General features: G+C 43.7%; 1 protein-coding gene across 2 annotated transcripts in view; it reads right to left on the bottom strand.

The window, feature by feature from the left end:
* The window catches only part of LOC139375217 (FLVCR choline and putative heme transporter 2a), a 30,299-nt gene extending 18,809 nt beyond the window's left edge, over positions 1–11,490 (bottom strand). For both annotated transcript variants that reach the window (XM_071116807.1, XM_071116808.1), the window contains exons 1-2: positions 10,756–11,490; positions 970–1,111 (exon numbers count right to left, since the gene is read on the bottom strand). In XM_071116807.1, the coding sequence (XP_070972908.1) occupies positions 970–1,111; positions 10,756–11,346 (733 nt within the window). In that variant the 5' untranslated portion in view covers positions 11,347–11,490. The remainder of the gene's footprint in view (positions 1–969; positions 1,112–10,755) is intronic.
* Positions 11,491–14,438: the final 2,948 nt, after the last annotated feature.

Below are 14,438 nucleotides of genomic sequence, written 5' to 3'. Positions count from 1 at the left end.
TTCATTCTCAGAATATATATTTTTTTAAATACAGATTCACAAGGGATATATAGTAGCAGTTTGAGGTGGGATCAACCACTCAGCAGCAAACCTCATCTGACTGAGAAATCCAATAACTATAGCCCAAAGATAGGATATAAATAAAATATGCATCCTATCCCCTAAGTGCAACAATGTTGCTGGCCAGGCCTTTATCTGCCCACTGCCTCCCACCATAACTCCAGTTCTTCTTCTAAGGCCAGGTTCCATGTCTAAACTTGCCCAATGTGACTCCTTCAACAAAACATGGGAGGCCCCAAAACAGAAATGGGATGACCTGGTCTGTGTGTTGAAAGAAAAATACTTTCAAAGGCAGTTCAACGAGGTCGTCAAACCACAGTCAATTACAGTGATTGCAGCCATGTGGTATCCACAGCAAGTGAATGAATAGACATTGACTGGTCTGTTCAGAGCACATCTCAATATGCACTAATCCCTGAGAATGCTGAACTATCCACCAACACTGCCAGGAGAACATGACTGCCAGAAACAAGTAGACATCCAGGACTACAGAATTGCAGACCCAATGATGAGCCCCGGAGATGCAATGCTGCAATGTAATCATATTCAAACTTCCACAGCAGAGCTCTCATTGTCCCCGTTTAAAAATGGTCTTACACTGATACAAGTCGAAAACAAGGTCACAAGTTTATGGGCCATGGCTCCGTTTGTCGTCTACCAAGAGTTTATTATGAGTTGTTGGTACATAGACAATGCCAGGGGAAAGGAAATACTGACATTAAAATGTAATGTATTCAACACCTCATACTGGCATTATAATGAATTCAACACCTAAGGCTCATAATGATTGGAAGAGTTATATGTTATAATGGGAATGAGTTTAGGAAGGAGTAACTACTGACCAGCTCTGTGTGTTATCCATAGGCCATTCTGTATGTATTAGAATGGCCATTTTCCCTCAAGACTTACTGAAGACTACGAGGATGAAGATCACGGTGGCCATTCCAGCAGTGATGTAGAACATGATGCTGATGTGGTATGCCAGATCGTCCATATCATCAACATTTGGCACGAGGATGGGCGGCACCAGAAAGCCAATGGCAATGCCCATCTGTAAGTGAGGGAGACAAAAATACACGATCAGTCAATGACTCCTGCCATCACACCTCCACACACATACAAAGCAATGCTATTAAGGGGAAACATATAAACAAACTATAACGTTAAGTAAAGCATGAAATGTTTCAACAGTCCTATATGGCTATACTGCTTGATAGTTGTTAGAGTGACAGTAAATAAATCAGCTATGGCAGAAACGCATGCTTGATTATGTGTTGACATGAGTGCATACAAAGTACAGAAAAGAGAGTGTGGCATGTCGTAAAGTTAATGTCAGGGCCATATTTTAATGGCAGGGCCATATTTCTTGGTAGTCCAGAAATTAGGATAAAGTGTCTTTGCGTCTTTCACAATCCCTTGTCAACTGGCCTATATTCCCCCTCTCCCCACTGTCTGGCAACAATTGTAGTAGTTTTTGGACATTGAGGGGTTACTAAACTTTCCAAATTTGAATACCACATGTGCCCATGTCCTCATCTTCCTAGAGCCTCAACATTCCAGAAAGGACATCAGACAGGGTCCCATGACTCTAGGGGAAAGGTGAAAGTGAGACAAGGTCAAGAGATGACAGAGGCATGCTCCTCGAAGGAGGACCAGAGTGTGACATCTCCCCATCACCTTCCCAGCATGCTGCTTCCTCATGGTTGCTGGGGACACTCTTACCCTGCAACTACCCTCTAGGGAATTCACTGCACAAAATGTCAATACTGGTGTTGACGTTGTTCACCACTACATCACTATAACTTAGATGAACTTACCTGAGGGATAGCTTAGTAACAGACTCACAGGAGCATTTTAAAGTTCAGCATTCCTACAACAGAATAACTGAAGTGTGATCTTTGTTCAATCCCCATCATTTGGTTCAAGAATATACATTTCATAGATTTCATACTTTCTAAAAGAAAAGGTTGGTACCAGTCCATCTTAATGCAGTACAATAGACTTTTTAACATGTTCCTCAAATCAACCTTTTCAAAACAACTTCTGAAATACCATTCAATTTCCACGCTATGTTTAAGCAAGAAGGCCCGAAGGGGTGATGTATATGGCAAATATACCACGGCTAATGGCTGTTCTTATGCACGACGCAGTGCAGAGTGCCTGGACACAGCCTTTAGCCGTGGTATATTGGAAATATATCACAAACCCCCAACGGGCCTTGTTGCTATTATAAACTGGTTACCAACATAATTAGAGCAGTAAAAATAAATGTTTTGTCATACGGGCTGTTCTTAGGCATGACACAACAGAACAAAAAGACTGAACGACTCTGCTCGTGTCTCTAGCAACCCTAGATTTGTGTCGGTACTACATCTTGTGGAAGGATGAAATAGTATGAATAATGAACACGTGCCAATATATCCTCCAAACACTGGCTGCTCCGGCATTATCACTTAAATAGAAGTCCTGATTCTATCAGCTTCTACATGAAACGTTAGTTTGAATGAAAATAATGTCAAACTTTAAAGCAGTAGGAGGGGTATCAGAGCCAGAGGTTAAAATAACTATGCGAAAAATAGGTCATTGTTAATATTAAGAACAAAACAAAATGGTCTTTGATCTACATAAAAGCAAAGGAACTGAAGGTGGGATTGAGTCAAAGAACAATAAACATGCTTAACAATGAACGGTATGAAGTATTTACAGTAAGCTCTGACTGCGTGAGACTCTATTGAAAGAAAAATTAACTGTTTGACTTCAGAGGTTGGAGGGCATTTGTGTGGTACTCCATAGTATGTGTCAGACCATTAAACTTCCCATGAATGATGACAGGGGCTTCAGGCTGGTCAACACTATCCATATCCAAGGCTTTCCCCAAGGGTTACATAGAGTACCCAGAGCCAAAAGGTATTCTGGGTCACCTACAGATACTGTATCTGCATGACCACAAGAATTGTCAAAGCAACTTAGAATGTGCTGAGAGATAGTTCTAGTGCAGGGTTCCCCATTAGGTGGGCAGCGGGCCAAATCCGGCCCACAGGTAAATGTATTTGTATTTCCTTTTTATCGCTTGTCCAATTGTGTGCCGCCTCATGGGTCTCACGGACGTGGCTGGCTGCGACACAGCCTGGGATCAAACCCGTGACTGTAGTGACGCGGAACATTTTGATATCGCCTGTTGTTGCATTTGTGCAAATCAGTCTGACTATGTCTTCTGTCATAATATGTTTGAACTGCACTATCCTAAGGTCCTGTTGAAAACAAATAATCACACACGCCCTTCACAACATCACCTACTAACTTGAACTTCAAGTAACGCTTGCCATGAAGACAGCATTCTCAAGGTTATAATCTTATTGCTGTACAGTTAATTTACCTAAGTCATAAGAGCTCGAAACCAGACGCTTCGAGTAGTAGAAGTCACACGCCATCCCCCAGGCTAGAAGAACAAACCACACACAAACGTAACAGAAATCATTTTAACAATACTATAAAAATCATCAGCCTGACTTCAACTGTAGTTAGAGTCGTATCACTTGTTCATAGGGCCTCCTTCCGTTCTCCCTTTCCAAAAGTGAGAGGTTTTATTGAAACTCCTGCTATATGTTACATTTCCATAACGACCCTCAGATGAATCTGTTGCGAAGAAGATGTCAAATTAAACGACCTGATTTACAAGTAGGAGACGAGTCTCCAATATGTATGGTGTTTGCTTAACTAATATGGACCATGTACAGGAGGATTCTTTACCAAATGTAGCTGTCATCACATCGCTCCTGTAATCCTAGGTTCACTATTTATCATATGGCCACATATTTTCTTTCTTTATGTAACAATTATTATCTTAAATGTTTCACATTTAAAAACCACAGAGCAGACAGGGTTAAAACACTGTATGTGGGATATGAAACAGGAGATCAAAAACAAAGATTTGTCTGACTACTTTGAATGTAGACTAAGCTGTAAGTATCACATCAGTTCGGGGCGGCAGGTAGCCCAGTGGTTAGAGCATTAGGCCAGTATCTGAAAGGTTGCTGGCTCGAATCCCTGAGCTGACAAGGTAAAAATCTGTCATTCTGCCCCTGAACAAGGCAGTTAATCAACTGTTCCCTGGTAGGCCGTCATTGTAAATATGAATTTGTTTTTAACTGACTTGCCTAGTTAAATAAAGGTTTAAAAAATAAATAATTGTCAGTATTCATACACTTAGTAAATGATGTTACTTTGATTTCCCACAGACTTAGTAAGTGGGAAGTACTGGGCACATTAGAAGTGTCAGTTCGGCAGGTTCCTGCAGGTTCTCCCACATCAGACCAGTGGACGCATCTGCCCCAGCCTTATTAGCCTTTGCATTGCCATCCACCCAGTCGTGTTATAATTCTCGCTGCAAGCTAATGCTCCTTCTGCCTTCTACCTCTGCCCTTTGAAGCATTTAACAGCTAAGAGAGGAACAGAGGTACCTCCTTTGTGGGCGGTCTGTATCTGTGACAAGTTAACATTTTGTTATTTACCTGTCTTTCTCTACCACATGACATACACACGCCATGAGGGACAAGAGTCCAGTGCAAAGGAGCGATTACCCATAAGAATAGACAGGACCAACCCAATACCAGGAAGCAGCATGTTGTGGTTCAAAACATAAGTACGCCTCTACTTCTCTAAAATGAATGAACCATCCCTTAGAACGGAGGAAGAAAGTCTGTGGGTACTTGGTTTACTAAGAAAGGTTTTTAACGACTCTCGTGGGTTGAAGAAGGAGACCAATGTGCAGTGTGGTAGGCGTTCATGATTATTAATAAAGCTGAACACCTCAACAAAATAACAAAGTAGAAAAACGAAAGCGCACAGTTCTGTCAGGCAAACAAAACAGCTAAACAGAAAATAACTCCCCACAAAACCCAAACGGAAATTACCAACTTATACATATCAGAGACAACGATAGACAGCTGCCTCTGATTGGGAACAACACATGGAAAAAACAACAAAGAAATAGAAAACATAGAAACAGAAAACCTAGAATGCCCACCCTAATCACACCCTGACCTAACCAAAAAACGAGAAATAAAAGGCTCTCTAAGATCAGAGCGTGACACTGGAGGCTTCGGGCCATGGATCATCACTGGAGGCTTCGTACGTGGAGCCGGAACAGGTTTCACCGGACTGGGGAGACGCACTGGAGGCCAGGAGCGCTGAGCCGGCACCATCCGTCCTGGCTAGATGCCCACTCTAGCCCAGCCAATGCGGGGAGCTGGAATATAGTGCACCGGGCTGTGACTGAGCACTGGAGACATGGTGCGCATCACCGCATAACACGGTGCCCGACCGGTCACATGCTCCCCACGGTAAGCACGGGGAGTTGGCTCAGGTCTAAACCCTGACTCCGCCAATCTCCCCATGTGCCCCCCAAATTTTGGGGGGGAGAGCTGCCTCTCGGGCTTCCGTGCTAGCCGTGACCCCTTGTATAGTTGCTCCCTCCTTGCTGCCTCCATCTGCTCCCATGGGAGGCGATCCCTCCCAGCCAGGATCTCCTCCCACGTCCAGGATCCTTTACCATTCAGAATGTCCTCCCACGTCCATTCCTCCTGACCACGCTGCACAGTGGGAAATTACAATGGTATACTGCCCCTACAGTCTCTGCTATGTCCTACAGGGACACACTTTTTTCACTCCACCTCAATACAAAGTGATTTTCTTAGCAGGTTAGGGGAGTATTTTTGCTAACCAGTGGAGGCTCCTCAGAGGAGGAAGAGGAGGACCATCCTAATCAGTGAATTTCATAAAAATAAAAACAGTGAAACATTAAAAAAGTTATCCTTTTTATATTAAACTATACTAAAAATAGTAATGTCACCAAATAATTTATTTAAAAAAAAATGAAGTTAAGAACAGATTCTTATTCTACAATGACGGCCTACCCCAGTCAAACCTTCCCCCAACCTGGACAACGCTGGGCCAATTGTGAGCTGCCCTATGGGACTCCCAATCATTGCCGGTTGTGATAAAACCAGGGTCTGTAGTGATGCCTCTAACACTGAGATGCAGTACCTTAGACCGCTGAGCCACTCAGGAGAACTAAACACACTGTTTTGCAATGAAGGTCTACAGTAGCCTCAACAGCACTGTGTAGCGTATCACCATGGTGTAGCCAGAGGACAACTAGTTTCCGTCATCTGAGTACATTGACTTCAATACAAAACCTAGGAGGCTCTTAGTTCTCACTCCCTTCCATAGACTTACACAGTAAGTATGACAACACCTGGAGGACGTCCTCCAACCCATCAGAGCTCTTGCAGCATGAACTGACATGTTGTCCACCCAATCAAAAGATCAGAGAATTAATATAATACTGAAAGCATACGCTACAGATAGCTAGCACTGCAGTGCATAAAATGTAGTGAGTAGTTGACTCAAAGAGAAAGACAATAGTTTAACAGTTTAGAACAAATTAATTTATTTAAAATGTGTGGAGAAGCAAGAGAGAGCTAAAAAAAATTGTTTTTATACTTAACTAGCTAATTACATTTCAGTAATTTAGCAGACACTCTTATCCAGAGCGACTGACAGGAGCAATTATGGTTAAGTACCTTGCTCAAGGGCACATTGATAGATGTATTCCCCTTGTCAGCTCTGGGATTTGAACCAGCAATGTTTCAGCTACTGGCCCAACACTCTAACTGCTAGGCTACCTGCCACAATAATGCAGTTAGCTAGTTTAGCCTAATCAAACACCCAGCTCAAACAGAGAGGGATGCTATGTTAGTTAGCTGGCGATGGCTATCCAACACTGTTCCAAGTCAAGGTAAGCTTTTGATTTTATTCATTTATTCCCATTGGGGCCCGCCGGTGTAACTGCTTGCTGACTGTACACTGTACTGCATGAGTGTAGGTGGTTTACTAACTCGTTAGTTCTACTAGCTATGTTGACTATGACATTAGCTAATATGGTGACAATGATTTAGACTGTGTGTAGCAGTTATGATATGAAGGTTTGGCTTGGAAATGTTTTTTAAGCCTGGTCACAGAAAGATGACGTGTTGTGCACTGAAGTCCACAAGCGAAGGAAAAAGGTGAGAGGAGGAGAGCACGTAGATGCGAGAAGGAATTATACGAGCAAAGTGATCATGCGGTTTGTATGTCGCTGCTATGAATGTGAACTGTGTTTGCGTGTGATCAGTGGTGTATTCATTCTGTTGAAACACTTATCTTAAACGGAAGCAAACAGGCATAAACATACCTGAATTTGTCTAATAGAAACTCTTGTTTGCAACTGTTGATCACTAGATACACCCTAGATCAGCTAGATACAGGCAAGAGTATGCAAGGCGATATTGAATGTGTCACTGTCACCTTTTCTCTCGACCTGTGCACATGTGTTGTAAACTGTCATTCGTAGGCTAGGTTGTAGCAACTTCATGATGGGTATAGGAAAATTTGAGTATCATGTTGTAGCCTAAAGCTATCGATGCTACATTGATCTGGGTGAATGGAATATGAATTATAGTCATCCAATAAGCTGTAATAGAAATAAGGCCATGCTCATAATTTTTTTAAATAATATTGTCCTCCCTCATCTTAAATATCACCAACCACCACTGTTGCTAACCCTAACCCTTTTCCTAACCTTAACCTCTTAACCTGTTACGTGAATTCTCCTAACCTGCTACATGAATTATCAGAACCTACTACGTGAATTCTCCTAACCTACTGCATAAATTCCCCTAACGTTCTACGAAAAAGTCACCGGTATCAAAGTGCATGAAGAGTGTTTCCCAGGTCCCCAAGTCCTACACCCCTGCTGAATGCAAACATTTAGTGGACCAGGAATGAACAAAGCAAGCCCCACTAACAGCATCATCTTTATGTAAACTGAAACCAAAACTACAAATGCATTCCAAATAGGTCATTTAAAGATTGTTCTTAAAGTAGTGCTACTATTAAGCTTAAGAAAAATCGTTCCTTTCTGCCATTTGAAATAGGACTTATAGGTCATATAGGTCATATTTTGCAAAGTGTATTTTAAGTCTCTTTCGATATAATCTAGCCATTGACATATTTACGGTATTACATCAAATTAATATAAATCTATGCCTATATTTCCATTTGAACAAAAAGTATTTATTTCATAAAATATTTTTGTTGATTTCCATATAAACAGTAGAGGGGCGGTCAAAGGCACTGCGCTGCAGCGCTTGAGGTGTCACTAGAGACTCGGGTACGATCCCGTGTCGTGACCGGGAGACCAATGAGGCGGCGCAAAATTTGCCCAGCGTCGTCCGGGTTAGGGGAGGGTTTGGCTGACCGGGATGTTCTTGTCCCATCTGTGGCGGGTTGGGCGCTTGCAAGCTGACTTCAGTCGCCAGTTGTACGGTGTTTCCTCCGACACGTTGGTGTGGCTGGCTTCTGTGCATTGTGTGAAGAAGCAGTGCAGTTTGGCAGGGTAGTGTTTCCGAGGACGCATGGCTCTAGACCTTCGCCTCTCCCAAATCCATATGTGAGTTGCAGCGATGGGAAAAGACTAACTACCAATTGGATATCAAAAAACAAAAACATTTATATTATATAGGAGGACACACTTATATTTTTATTTTATTTTTTACATTACATAAATACTTATTTAAAGAGCGATGATTTAGTATACCTTGATCAATGCATTAAGTGCGTGATTAAATGTAGCCTACTGTACAGATGCATACACCGTAATAGCAAAAGATCGCCGAATTGTACCACGTAATTTCCCCCTTACTCGTCTTTATATTTTTCTATTTTTTATCTGTTTTTCTTTCATTTCCATAAATTGCTGTCGTGACAGAATTCTCACGAAACCTCGCCAATCGTGAAAGGTCCATCGAGTTATGTTAGAAACATAACAGAAATCCTTCTGAAAATGATTGTGCATCATTCAGCTATAGAGATGCTCAATGTTGTATATTTGATAGTTAGGCTACTGGTGATGACATATTTAAACATGCTGCAATTTGAGAAAAAAAATCATTTTCCTGTGGTGTGAGTTTCGTATTTGTATGTTGCAATATTCAAGTTAGCATTAGGGTATAACCTTTAATTTCAGTTTCAATCTAGATACATTTCAAATTTGAGAGTGGAGTTTTTTGTACGAAGTGTACATATTCAAAGAGATCATCCTTACAGAAAAAGCTACATCCCAAGGAGTCTTTTTGGATAGGTTTGCAGGGAGGGGGTTGGCGAGATGTAGAGTTGACTTTCCAGGAGAAAAAACTTCTCATCCTGCTCAATGCACTACACACACACACACCTAAAAAAAATACTACAAAAATGTTAATCCGAGTTCAAAGCTTTACTGGCTAAGTAACTAAGCTCAAACAGCATGTTCAGTATTTCATTTTCATGATCTCAAACACTTAATCACAAAGGGCTACTTTAGTCAGAACAAAGTAGGCTAGTCAGAAGAAAAAAATATTCCATACAAAAGTGAGCTCTGAAATGAGGTAATCCAGCAAAAAGGCTGACTAAAACTGATATTGCTTGGAAATTGGAAAGCTACTTTGTTGGAGCAGTGCTCCTCCTTGCCATGTGAAACCGCCAAAGAAAATCATCTCAATTCAGTTTTTAGGACATGCTTGTCACTATGCATGTAACTCACTATACGGCTGGATTAATTCATCTATAAAAGGACCAGCAATATCAAGCTCTAAACGAGAATACTATGCAGCGCATCTCATCAAATCGCACTAAATCTGATCTCTGAATATATTTTCATTTGGCTATATCAGTGGTGTGGAAATTGTGCATCCAAGGGCTGATAAATGGAGGACAATCACTCAGACACGTGTCCTGGTTTGTTTATTAATGGTCAACCCCATGCTCAGAGGTAATTTGACCATTATTTTTAATAAATTGATTATTGGGGATTATAATAGACGTGCCTGAACATAAATTGATTATTAAGGATTATAATAAATCCCAACATTGTAAATCCCAACTGGCCTCCAATTCGTGGCTTGGCTTCAACATAGCTGGATACTGAATACAGGCCTATTCCAGTGGTCTAATCATACACATTACCTATTGCATTTAGGGGTCGACTACCCAATCCCGAATTTGATTAATAATGGGGCATTTTGAGGGAGAAAAGAAGAGAAATTTCGTCCAGTAAGAGAGGTTGTACATACTCAGTTTCAGATGCTGTACATACTCAGTTGCAGATGTTGACCACTGTGTCAGACATTTATTAAAAGAGGATGCATCCTCGCCAAAAGGTGTCCATTCCAGAATTACAGTATCTCCATTTCTGAATGCATATGAATTGCTCTAGGCTATACCCTAACTTCTTTAACCATTTTCAATGTATCATCAAAACAACTTCTGAATCTAAAATACCACAACTAGTAAGGATAATCTCTTGATAGCCATTGGTCATGCCATACTGTCGACCTATTTCATATTAACTATCTAAGATCTCAAATCTATAAACGTCAGTTAAATAAACTGTCCAAGACCAACCTTTTTGAAAACATCATATATAGTAATCGGGTTACCCATGTGCGTAATGCGTAATGTCTCTCCAATTGTCGCAAACGGCATTGCCGTTTATGGGCACTCTTTTTGGATCAACAAATCAATATTTGTTGCGAATTAAAATCAAAATAAATAATGAATCATAAATCGCCACAGATTTCACTTAATGGGGTACATTTGCGTGATGTGGAATAAACTGACCTGATTCCCAAATACGCCGATGGAACAGGCGGTGGACACCTCTTCAGAGCCAAACCAAACCGATGCTAGGCGGGAAGGCATCCCAAGGATGAATACCTGTGATAGGGAGCCTGCGAATTGTCCAAGCATGGTCACCCAAAATAGGTTTTGCTTGACGCTGGCCACCTTGATCCATGTCCCAAGGCAATTAATGGCGGTAGCCATCAATGCTATGAGCCGCAGTCCCTTTTTGTCCAAAAGCCAGGATACAGGCCATATAAAGGGAATATATGTCAACATATAGATCATTGACATCCAGTCGATGGCAAAAGAGTCCACATGGTAGAATTTCATAAAAATATTGTTAATTATTCCGTATTGGATCCATTGAAATGCGTTGCACAGGGAATAAGAGCTGAAAAGGAACACCATCACCCATCTCCTTTTGTATAAATGCGTAGTAGTTGTATTGTCCTTGTTCACATTCGGGATGCTCGTGCATTCGATTTGTTCCTCCAAGTCCACGGATTTGGAAGGGTTCGTTTTACCCAGATCCAGACACATTTTCTCTTCTTTAATTTCTTCATCATCAAAGTCAGGGTTGTCGCCCATATTGAGACACTTTTTCTGTTACCTGCCCTTTGTACCTGTGCGCACTGTTAGTTTAGTCTTCGCAGAAACTGCAACTTAAACAAGTATGTATTATTCAAAATTTGCATGCAGTGTAGTCTAACATGCAACAACTTAATTAAAACGTTTTAAATGTTAAACTAACGTCAAAATGCAGGGTGAAACATATCTTAGTCTAACTAACTATTAAAAAACAAATAGAAAAACAGTATATATATAAATATATTTATATAATATCTTGTTAAATTGCTATCATTATTAAATAATTATATAAAACAAGTGATAAATAACTTGAAATAGGAAACCATGCACAAAGCCTAGGTTTCTCTTAAGATAACAATGTCCCGAATATGTCCGTAATAGCACTCTTGCTCTGAGAGAAATTCCAATCCCTTTATTATAACACCACGTGGTGTCCAAACTCTAACTCCCCCTGATGTAAGTTGAAACAATGATAAGGAAGACTTCGGCATGCGACGTGAATGACGGAACAATATGATTACAGTAGCCTAAGCATATGGGTACTATGTTAATGACCCTTCTTACAAGCATGTTTCTTGTTAAATGTGACAATGAATACAATGGATACGCAAACATTGTACACACATATTGCAACAGTTGACACACAGTTTGGGGGGAGGTCTCTAAATAATGCTAATTTAACCATTCTCCTATTTGTTTAAAATGCAATTTGTACTGCTACATTGGTAAATATATTTAAAATCTTGTTAAAAATCTTAAATAAACGAACACCCCCACCTCTGTGTCACCTCTGTGTTTAAACCCTCCAGAACTGTCATTAAGCACACCTGGTCCCTATTCCCACTGATTAGTAATTGTATAAATGTGCCCTTTGTTTATTATTGTTCTGTCGATTATTCTTCCAATGTCCGTTGGACGTGTGAGTACCTGTGCTATGTTGTTTTGGCTTTCGTGCCACGTATATTGTGCAGATGATTACGGTCTCGTCCCGTGTGATAATCATTGTGCGATTGTGTATATTAATTCGAGGTACTCCTCGCTCTCTTGTTTGGGTTTCTACCCTGTGTTTTGTGTAGTACCCTTCCAGACTCATATTAAACATCTCCAATCCAATATTAAATCTAGAATCGGCTTCCTATTTCGCAACAAAGCCTCCTTCTGTCACGATTGCTATCATAGACAGACCAAGGCGCAGTATATCCCACAAATGCAGGTGGGAACAGGGACACCGTAAGTATGATCCCCAACTAGAGACAACGAATATCAGCTGCCTCTAATTGGGAACCATACTAAGAGCACCAACATAGAAATGCATCGACTAGAACACCCCCTAGTCAACACCGTAGAGAACCAAGGGCTCTCTATGGTCAGGGAGTGACAATACCCCCCCCCCCCTCCGGCCACAAAGACAGAAACCAAAATGGGGGGGTGACTAGTGTCGGTGGCGGCTACGGTGCGGGTCGTAGCCCCAGCCCAGACCCCGGATCTGGCCATGGCGCCGGGCTGAACGCCGTGCTTTGACCGGGCATCGGCGCAGAGGAAGGCTCCAGCCATGGAGCAGTACTGGATGCCGTGCCTGGACTGGGTACCGACGCAGAGGAGGGCTCCGGCCATGGAGCTGGGTTGGACACCGTGCCTGGACTGGGCACCGGCGCAGAGGAAGGCTCCGGCCTTGGTGCGGAACTGGACGCCGTGCCTGGATGGGAGCACCGGCGCAGAGGAAGACTCCTGCCATGGAGTGGGACTGGACGTCGTGCCTGGACTGGGCACCAGCGCAGAGGAAGGCTCCTGCCATGGAGTGGGACTGGACGCCGTGCCTGGACTGGGTACCGGCGCAGAGGAAGACTCCTGCCATGGAGCGGGACTGGACGCCGTGCCTGGACTGGGCACCGGCACAGAGGAAGGCTCCTGTGCCTGGACTGGGCACCAGCGCAGAGGAAGGCTCCTGCCATGGAGCGGGACTGGACGCCGTGCCTGGACTGGGCACCGGCACAGAGGAAGGCTCCTGTGCCTGGACCGGGCACCCGCGCAGAGGAAGGCTCCTGCCATGGAGCGGGACTGGATGCCATGCCTGGACTGGGCACCGACGCAGAGGAAGGCTCCTGCCATGGAGCAGGACTGGACGCCGTGCCTAGACTGGGCACCGGCGCAGAGGAAGGATCCGGCCTTGGAGCGGGACTGGACGCCGTGCCTGGACTGGGAACCGACGCAGAGGAAGGCTCCGCCATGGAGGGGGACTGGACACCGTGCCTGGACTGGGCATCGGAGCAAGTTGCACTGGACTGATGACACACTCCTCAGGTCGAGTGCGTGGCGCCGGCACAGGTTGCGCCGGACTGATGGCACGCACTTCAGGGCGAGTGCGGGGAGCCGGCACAGGACGTACCAGGCTGAGGAGGCGCACTGGAGGCCTTGGTGCGTGGAGCCGGCACAGGTGGCACTGGACTGATGGCATGTACTTCAGGAAGAGTGCCGGGAGCCGGCACAGGACGTACCGGGCTGGGGAGGTGCACTGGAGGCCAGATGCGTGGAGCCGGCACATTTTTCAACAGACTGCTGACAGGCTCTTCAGGTCGAATGTTGTGCAGAACACACCTGACTAACATCTCTCTCCTCTCTCGCTCTCCCAACTTCTCTATTGCCTCCCTGACGGTCTCTGGCTCTTCAGGGCGAGTGCGGGGAGCTGGCACAGATGGAACTGGACTAATGACTCGCTCTTCAGGGCGAGTGCGAGGAACCGGCACAGGACGTACCAGCTGAGAAGGCACACTGGTGCGTGAAGCCGGCGCCAATGGCACCGAACTGGTGTCACGCTCTTCAGCACGCCTGCGCTGCAGCATACTCCTCGCTACCTCCTCTCTCTGGTATCTTTCATTGAATTCCTCCACCGACTCCCAAACTTGCTCTGGCACTCCCCGCTGCTCAGTCGACCACCCCATGTGCCCCCTCCAAATCTTGGAGTTTCTGAGGCCGCAGCCCCCGGCGTCGTCGCTATCCTTCCTGATCTTTCTGAAATTTTCTACAAGGAAGGGTCTCGCATCCTCCCCGGAATTTCTCCCAGGTCCAACTTACCTTTTCCTCCCGTACACGAT

Source organism: Oncorhynchus clarkii, chromosome 19, assembly GCF_045791955.1.
Source record: "Oncorhynchus clarkii lewisi isolate Uvic-CL-2024 chromosome 19, UVic_Ocla_1.0, whole genome shotgun sequence".
Taxonomy (NCBI): domain Eukaryota; kingdom Metazoa; phylum Chordata; class Actinopteri; order Salmoniformes; family Salmonidae; genus Oncorhynchus; species Oncorhynchus clarkii.
This window is presented reverse-complemented; position numbering and strand designations above follow the sequence as displayed.